At 37.4% G+C, this 9,392-nt stretch overlaps 1 protein-coding gene across 3 annotated transcripts; it reads left to right on the forward strand.

The window, feature by feature from the left end:
* Positions 1-387: 387 nt before the first annotated feature.
* On the forward strand, positions 388-7,582 carry oscp1b (organic solute carrier partner 1b). Of its 3 annotated transcripts, XM_063487799.1 has the most exons (11): positions 388-638; positions 1,038-1,079; positions 1,708-1,862; positions 2,222-2,389; positions 2,893-2,973; positions 3,082-3,185; positions 3,606-3,734; positions 5,103-5,172; positions 5,268-5,407; positions 5,534-5,597; positions 6,484-7,582. In XM_063487799.1, exons 1-11 carry the CDS (start codon positions 527-529, stop codon positions 6,601-6,603), a joined length of 1,185 nt encoding a protein of 394 aa, XP_063343869.1. In that variant the 5' UTR covers positions 388-526; the 3' UTR covers positions 6,604-7,582. The 3 variants fall into 3 exon arrangements, with proteins under 3 accessions (XP_063343869.1, XP_063343870.1, XP_063343871.1); XM_063487800.1 differs by lacking the exon at positions 1,038-1,079 and having other exon boundaries at positions 391-638; XM_063487801.1 differs by lacking the exons at positions 388-638; positions 1,038-1,079 and adding an exon at positions 1,106-1,368.
* Positions 7,583-9,392: the final 1,810 nt, after the last annotated feature.

Raw genomic sequence — 9,392 nt, forward strand, 5'->3', positions numbered from 1 at the left:
TCACATTTTTGAACAACTTTTTGAAATTTGATGGCTCGCCTTATATCATTTATTTCTCAACGTAAGAGTTATGCAACTAAAAACGTCCAAAAAAGCTTCTAGAAAAGATTGTTGGGTGTTATCGTAAATCAGTTGTGATCAGCTGAGTAAAGGGTTCATCTTCCTTATGAATTATAATATCGTTATAATTATCATATAAGTCGAATTGTACTGGTTAGAATGCTTAGACTTGCCATGAAACCACTGGTTTGCATTATATTATATATAATTATATAATATGTATGACTACATGGTGAAAAATGGTCCGTCTATCTCTAATCAGTGAGCTCCTAATTTACAACGCCGTTGTACCTCGTCTAATCCCGCCCCTTTCTTTTACGTATTTACTACATGGGGCTCTGATTGGCTATTTATTTCGTGGCCTGGCAACCAGAAGCGGCTTTACCAAACAGACAGACCCCCCCACCGGCTAAAACATTCGAGCTAGCTGTTTTGTCTGGAAAGATTCAGCTGTTCAAATTCCATCATGTCTTCAAGGACTCTGCCGCTGCTTTTTATTAATCTCGGCGGGGAAATGTTGTACATCCTAGACCAGCGTCTCCGAGCTCAGAATATACCTGCTGACAAAGCTAAGAAAGGTAGCTAGTTTAGCAGCTTTCCAGCTAGCAACACAATTGTTATCCTGTTCCAGGAAAAATATTAATGTTAGACCGCAGTAAGTGCACATGTATGTTGTTCGTTTACTTGTTTCTGTATTGATGATGTCGGTGTCTCTGTTGAATCACAAAGTCAAAATAAGACATGTCTTTTCGTAGGAGAGTGTGACTGGAAGCCCTGAGTAAATTTCAGTGTAATTCCAAGTGCTCCGTTGTGTATTGTTGCCGCTCTGTCAGTTTAAAAGATATCACTGGTTTGTTGTAAAATGATGTTAGATGATGTTAAGCATTAACCACCAGCACACGTGGCAGTCTTAAAATGAGCTGGGTTTTTTTTAAACATCCTTTACTTACGTACCATTTCCCTTTGGATTGATAAAGTTTCCACAATACCTGGCTGGATAGAGGCGGACAGAAAGAGAGGTATTATTACAAGATGCAATGAGGCGCTGATGCATTAGTAGCTCTTTTGCTCTGCTTTGGCTTAGCCTGAACCCATGCCATGCATAAATAATAGTAGCTGATGAATGAATAACAGATGAGCTGACAAACAATGTCCTGCTTCATTGGTTGTAACAACCTTTCTTATATGTGTGTCTGTATTCCAAAACTCCAGTTTTCAAGCTTCCAAGGTGGCGTTCGCATACATATGCTGGACAAATTACTTCACTTCATGAACCAAAGTGAATTAGTCATATACCTAGAACCCCCAGTAAGTTAGCCACAAAGTAATGTTGCTTTCTCAAACTTAAGTGATCTAAAATGTAAGCACTTTTTAACTAAACCCTAAAGGTTTAGTTAAGGTAAGTATTGCTGCTGCAATACTGGTAAAAAGGCAAAACCACCCTCCAAAAAAACATCTTTGGCTGTAGGATTTCTGATAAATAGGTCTGCTGCTTTGTTGGGGTCTTTGGGTTTCAGCTCTGGGTAAAATCGTTTTCAGCAATGTAGAGTGTAGAGCGCTCATCTGCCTGCTTCTGAGCCTATAGTATGGGACATGCATTTGTCTAACCTTAATTAACATTTTGTGCTTAATTGCTTGTCTGAATAGTTATGAATGACATCATCACCACCATGTTTAACAAAAAGTTCCTGGAGGAGCTTTTTAAGCCACAGGAGCTTTATTCCAAGAAGGCCCTACGGACTGTGTTTGACAGGTTGGCCCACGCATCCATAATGAGACTCAATCAAGCTAGTATGGACAAGGTAAGACATCATGTATTCATATACAGCCTGTGTGTTTTTAATTTACTCTTATGCTCCCAATATTTTGTTTGCATTTTTAATTACAAGCTTTGACTTTCTATCCATGCACCAGTTAGATTTCTTCAAAACCACACAGAGATGTTTTTATCACAGCCTTTTCATTATGCATATTGGATCTACATTAGATTTGCCGTCATGCCAATCAATATAAATCAAGTGTATAATGTAACATTTTTGTTGTGTTTAAGCATAAGGCACATTCATTTACATACTATGTCTCCCTCTACTGTTTATCACTCAACAACAGCATGCTTTTTATTTCTGAGACAGTATGTTGATGAATGTGTCCCTGTTCATAGCTCTATGACTTGATGACCATGGCTTTCAAGTATCAGGTGCTTCTCTGTCCACGACCAAAGGACATCCTCCTTGTGTCCTTCAACCACATGGATGCAATCAAAGACTTTGTGAAAGATACTCCCAGCATTCTCAGCCAGGTTGATGAGACTTACCGACAGCTGATAGAGGTACTACATGTGGGACTTTGCTGTCTTCACATTTGTTACAAGAAAATATAGTCAGAAATATTTTATATTGCTTGTGGGGATTTTTTTTTCCCTGCAGTTTGCAGCAAGATGTATATGGTTAAAAAAAAAAAAGTAGCATGCAAAGAAGCTCCCCAGCTTGGTTAACTACATAAAGATAAATGAAGAAGATAAGAAAAGCTCATGGGGGAAAGAAAATCAAGGACATTCTTAATAAGAGTGTAATCACGTGGCATATGAACTGGTTTAACACTCTTATACTGCAGCTGGTGATGTACTGAGAGTCACTACTTCTCCTCAGGCCTTCTCCTCCAAGACAAAACTCACCTCTTGTGTTAGAAATGACCAAGCAAGCTATGAAGGCCCACTTAAGACAAAGAAAGCCATCTAAGCTAGCGATTTCAATTCTGTGTTGCCAGTACTGCCAGCATAAATAAATGTTTTCACCAGTTTAGATTTTTTTTAATACCAATATGTATTTTTAGATGTATACGACTTTGTCCAGTGGTGAATTCCAGCTGATTAGACAGACTCTGCTTATCTTCTTTCAAGACATGCATATAAGGGTGAGTCATCATTTGTGACTTTTTATTATGAAGATAGTATAACTAATTTTTTCCTGCTTGTTCAGTTAATGTTTACTTTCTCTGTGTTTGTACCTTCTTCTATGGCAGGTATCTATTTTCCTCAAGGACAAAGTGCAGAATTCAAATGGACGCTTTGTTCTTCCCACCAGTGGTCCTGTGCCCCATGGCACACAAGTCCCTGGCTTGATAAGGTACCACAGTAAACGGCTCTTATCCCTCAGACCCAGGCACTCTGAAGTTTAAAGAATATTGTCAATAACTAAGACTAAATAAGTGGCTTTGATAATATACTCTTTCTCTTTTCATTGAACTTTAATGTCTGCCACTTTGTCTTGCATATTGTCTCTTTGCTATCTTACTTGGACACCGTAATCTGATTTTACGTAAGCTTATCTGTAGCTAATTGCATTACAGAGGTCTTGTTCAAGAAGTATTTGACTTCTAATTTTAGATACCGTGCATGTTTAGCTTGGATCAAAATTCTTAAGGATTTGCTGTGTGAAACATTTAAGCAGGAAATAAAGGCTCTTTATCATACTACGTACTAAATGCTTTCCTGTCTCTATTTCTCTCGTTTATATGTGTGTGTGTATATATAATTTTTTTTGTAGGATATTCAGCTGTACAGGTGAGGAGATCACCAGGCTGAAGTTCAATAATGGAGGGAACTATACCACTGCACTCCGTGAAGGATCTTTTGACATCTTTGGTGATAGAGTCACAAAACTGGGCACAAACATGTATGATGCTGGAATCTTCCCTTATATAAACATGCCTTGTTGTTTTTATGCAGTTTTCATGTTTTGTGATAGTAAGCCAGGACGAGAGGGATTTTAACCTCCTAAGACCCAAACTCTTCCACGGCATGCATTTTTAATTTCTCTTTGATATTTGGGCATATTGGGGCCCGATGAATGTAAAAACAAAGAATTACCAGATTTTTTTTTTTTCACCTTATTTTTGTTTTTAAGAAAAATAAGAGCCACATATGAGGATATTTGTTTAAAATTTTGATAGAACAGTAGCAGTATAATGTCCTCGTAAGTGGATATCAGGCCCATGTAGAGCAAAATTGAGTATTTTGGTCTAAATAACCCAAAATGTGATGTCCACATATGTGGACGCCAGGTCCTAGGAGGTTAAGCACAAAAAAGAGAAATTACCTGATTACCCTTTATAAAGGATAATGAAAGGAACTGCAAAAGGTAGTGTATTGTGTTAAGGATCATTATCTTGTTGTGGACAGCATCTTTTTTTTTTTAACCATCAACTTTTTTTCTTTCTTTTTTTAACTAATACTGTGCTTACAGTTTCCAGAATTTGCTTAAATTAATTAATTCTTCTTTGTACTAGTTGCACTGGCTACCACAAGAGCCTAAAACATATCAGATTCAACCTATCCTGCACAGCTGGAGAGGGGTGCATTTGATTAAACTCACCATCCTTTTATTCTACACATATTCCTTTGCCGAATGTAGCTCTAAAAATGTCAGTCTGTAGTACTTGTTTCCACAATGCACAAGGTTTGGTTTAGGTGTTGATTTGCAAACGTCTGATGCTTAGTTTTGTGGTAAGGATACAGGAAATGTTTTCTTCTGATGCTGGTCACGTTTGCACAGCTGTTGCAGCACAATAGAACAGTTCATCACCTCGTCAGCTTCGTGTTAAATCTTCCCAAAGGCCTTTTGCATTCAAACAACAGCTTTTTTAGTAATCCTACAATTTCTCTCTGAAAGTTCTCTTAGTTTTCCAAACCCCACCCTCCATTTTTGCTAATAATTGATGTTTTTCAGAATGATAGGCAGCTGCTTTCATTGCTTAAGCTGTGAATTGTTCATTAAAAGCTTAAGCAGTGAGTCACAGCTTTGAAAATTTCATCATCTGGCGTTTCCTTGTGAAGTATGTGCACAAAGCCCTAAAAACCAAATTTTGGTCTGACACTAGTTAAAACTTAACAGAGCACAGATGTCTTGGTGTGCATTGTTTCCTTTTTCACTTTAAAATTGTACAAACCATTCTTACAATGTTGAAAGAATGTTTCATCATCAGTGTTTGAACACCATTGTATGTTGACACGTTTTCTCCCTTTTTTAAAAAACAAAATGTAGGTACAGTGTAAGTCGCCCAGTGGAAACTCACATGTCTGGCACATCTAAAAATTCTGCTCAGCATACAAAGGTGAAAAGTGACAATTTCAATAACGCACAAAACAATTATAAATGTAAAGCGTACAACTTCACTTTTAAATTTAACACACCGTTGTGTGTCAACAGGTCAGCACTGCTCCAAACCCTCTGGCCAAAGAGGAACTGAACCTGCTGGCCAGGTTAATGGGAGGGCTAGAAGTTCAGAAACCAGGAAACACAGACACTGGCTTCCGAATTAACCTCTTTGCTACTGATGAAGAAGAAGAGTGAGTGTCCATATATATCAGATGTATCAGATGTAATCGATTTTTTTTTCATTACTATTCCAAATGTGAAAAATACTTTTTATTTTCTTTGAAACGATCAGAAGTAACACTGTGACTCTGTTACAGAGAGGCATTAATATCAAGACCCGATGAGCTTTCATATGGAGTCATAAACATCCAAGCAACCAAGGTAAATCTAAATGACCTTAAATCGCAGCCAGCTTGTGTAGGAAAGCTGCATATTCAGCATTTTTTGTAATTTATATATATATATATGTAATTGGCATATTTATTTACAGAAAAGCAATTTGTCATCAAAGGGCAAGGGTAGACTATAAAATTGAAAAAATCTCAGTATTGTTGTTCTTTTCAACACTATGAGAACTTTGTTGTTGTTGTCACTGCAGAAACTACACAACTGATTACAGACCAGGAAAACTGATTACAAAATTACACTGGTATTTGTTATGCTTTGGACAATCTGCTTCCCTTTCCCTTCTATCTCTGATGGGGTGCCGCTCTTCTCCCACTTTACCCTCATATATAAACATCTTGCTTTTCCAGTGAAATGAAACATATCTGAAAACAGACCTTAGTTCTGAAAAACCTCAATGCATGATCAGGACTCTTCATGGAATCATTTGAATTATAGGACTCATTGTAACAGCCATGAGCACAACTTTCATAGAGGTTCTAGACTGTTTATTAAAGTAGCATCCGTCATACAGCAGGTGAAAAAGGATACATTTCAGATCAGATCAAATGCCCTATTGCTTGCCCCTTTGAACCAAGAAGCAAGAGAGATAAACTTCAAAAAGACTGAATCAAGGCTTCTTATCTCAGACGGGGAAAAAAATCCACTCGAACCACTGATGGACTATTTGTTCCTGCCTCTGATAAAACCTTTATTGCACTGAGGGCTAAATGTTACTTATCTCAGTGTTGGGCTTAAGACTGTACAGTCATTGATTCAAGATGTGAAGCTTTGCCAGACCAACCAGATTTACCGTGATGAGGCTCAAATCCCTGTAATGGCCCATCCAACACTCTGATTGGTGCGCTTTATTGTCTTTCAGGACCAGCAAGCTAATGCAGAGTTGGCCAAGATCATGGGTGAATTTACAGAGTCAGGAGATCAGTCTCCCAGTGTCAGCAACAAAGGGGATGACCTTCTGGCCATGATGGACGGTTTGTGACATGGTCACAGTGACAGAAATGGCCAGGGATTGGGAACATTGCATTGTCAACAGTCAGCACTAGTAAAGACCAGTCTGCTTTCCGTACCTACAAATGCACTGCAGCAGAATCACATGCAGTCAGAAAAACTGCTTGCTCGAGTGCTTTTACAAAGCAGATGTGAGCAGTTTTGTTGTCAGACGATCAGTTGCATATTTGCATTCAAGAACAAAGAATGTGTGGTGAGGCAAGCATTAAGCTGTAATAGTATGTTTGCTGTAAATGCAAAGGTATTTTGGTTCAATGTACAGTTGGCTTACTGTATATTAGTTTATTGACCATGTGATAATAGCAAAACAAGTGTTTATACAGTGCAATACCTTGCAGTTTTTATTCTGTTCTATGTAATATTCTTTAAATTCATTTATTTTAACAGTTGCGATGACCGAACAGTTTGAGTCAATTTTCAGATTCAGTCCACAGTTTGGTGGTTCTTTATTTCTAATTATTCCCCTTTTGAATTGTATCTTAATTTACACCGTCCAGAGAAGAAGTTTATGAATTCTTCTGTTCTAATGAACAAGTGACTACGTGATGAGAGAACTGGAGGAAACCCAAGTGCTCTTTTTCAGTGTGACATGAATTCTTTAGTCTTTATTTTGGTAACAAATGTGTTTGTTATCATACTGTTCTACCTTAAAAGAGTCTGAGGAGCAACTTGTAAGACATATTCCATTATCCTGTGATGTGTATGTATGTAAAGTATAGAAATGTGCTTATAGAAATGAGTACATTGTTATAGTATAACATAGTGCAATATGACTGTGTAATATGTAAATCTGTTTACTGCATATACTTGATTTTCTATGTAGGTGAGTCCATATTGCTGCTTTTGTTGAATGTGCAGTGTAGTGTTTGGGGGTTTTGTTTTTTGGGTTGTTTTTGTTTGTTTGTTTGTTTGTTTGTTTTTTAAATAAAAAAAAAATCGAATCTCTTAAACAGATTATTGTATTAAATGCATCGCCAGTTTGGGTTCTGATGCAACAAAGTGTTAATACTGGCATGAACCTTGAAACAGCTTGTTGTAGTTAACAATTTCAAGCAGTAGGTGGCGCCATCTGACTTTGCTTAACAATACAAACTGTGTTGCAATGTATCACACGGGACTCTACTTAGTTAAAATCCTGCAAAAAAAAAAAAAAAAAAGATGTGATCACTGTGGAGGACTCAATGAAGTGTATTTTAAAAGTCAGAGCAATTAAAGCTTTGTATGCTTAAGCATTTACCAGCAAATTTGAAAACTACAATCACCATGCTTCAATATCACCACAAAACTTCTCTTCTGCAGTGCAGACACCTAATGAGAACTGCTACTGAAACAGTTGTCTCTTGTACATGTTATGTCTGCAGTCAGACTGTGATTGTCTCACACTCACGCACACACATCAAAATGGAGCATACCATGCAAGCAAAACATGCTGAGACACTTCTCCAAATTGATCTTGGGGAGGAGGATTCTGGTGAGGTCTTCCCAATAATCTTGGCAAAAGGGAGACAAGAAACACTGTATGCCCTAAGGATACAGCCTACTTCCAAAACAAACAGAAACTTAAGCTCATACCAGTCATCCTGCAAGACTCTTTATTGGAATCAGCTACCTGAATCAGCAGCACTTCAGAAGAAACAATGCTTCACCATAAAGCTTTGCAAACAAAAACTGCACTTCTTGTTCAATTGGTGCATGCATTAATATAAAAAGGAGGATGATTTTGAATTAATAATGTCCATGCAGCCTTGCCCTAAGCATGATAACAACAACCCTCTAACAGGTTTTTCCCATAGACCCCGTATTTGAGTTATGATTCAGTTTCCTCTTTAAAAACTGTGGGCAGGACACTGTAAAGCCACAGGCTGACATGCGTTTCATGTGGCTGGGGGTATATGCTCCGCTGAGTCAAGGCAGGAAGACTAGTGCAACTCAAATAAGGATCTGATATTTAGGTTGCCCTCTCTGTGTCTGTCACATCTTCCCACTGGTTTGAAACTGGTACATGTGGGTGGAATTTAAGGTTAAGGTAAGTCTAAATTGGGATAGGTGGGCTCTCCTAAATGCCACTGTCATTCAAGACTGTTTTTACTGAGTAAATGACTAAGACTTTTACTTTTGAGTGGGGTCTACTGGTTGGCTGTTGCTGAATAACATACAGAGAGCCCTTGTCAAGAAGACATTTCTCCAAATTGATCTGGAGGAGAAGGACCAGATATCGTAAATATTTTATGTATTTATCAGATGAAGATCTGAATGAATTCAGTGATACACAGTTTCACTGAGTCATATGGTTGACCTGAATTAAGTGTACTATGTAGGTCATTAAAGAGAATCTGCAAGGTAAAGCCTTATGAAGCAACAATTCAGAGATCTCATTACGTAATTGTGCACGAAACAGTTAAACGAAAAGTAAAGTCAGTGAGTAAAGTTAAAGACTGCTGTGTTTAATATAATATTATAAATTATACGGAATTCCCTTTAATGTTAGATTTAACAAATGCAAGTTGTTTAATGTAAAAGTTTCACCCCTCTTCATTGTGAGTACAATCTTGCTCAAATAAACAAAGAAAAAACCCATGATTTATCATATTTATCTGTAATTAAGTTGCCAGCAAAACATGACATTGCAAACAACATCCTTCAGTATGATTTACAATAAGCCTCTTCAACTCTTATGTAATCATTTTCACTTTGCAACTTTTATCATGCAAAGATAATATTTTTTAAAATGCGAGAAAGAACGCTAATTAAATCTTAGAT

The sequence above is a fragment of the Pelmatolapia mariae genome, linkage group LG10_11, assembly GCF_036321145.2.
Source record: "Pelmatolapia mariae isolate MD_Pm_ZW linkage group LG10_11, Pm_UMD_F_2, whole genome shotgun sequence".
NCBI classification, from domain to species: Eukaryota; Metazoa; Chordata; class Actinopteri; order Cichliformes; family Cichlidae; genus Pelmatolapia; species Pelmatolapia mariae.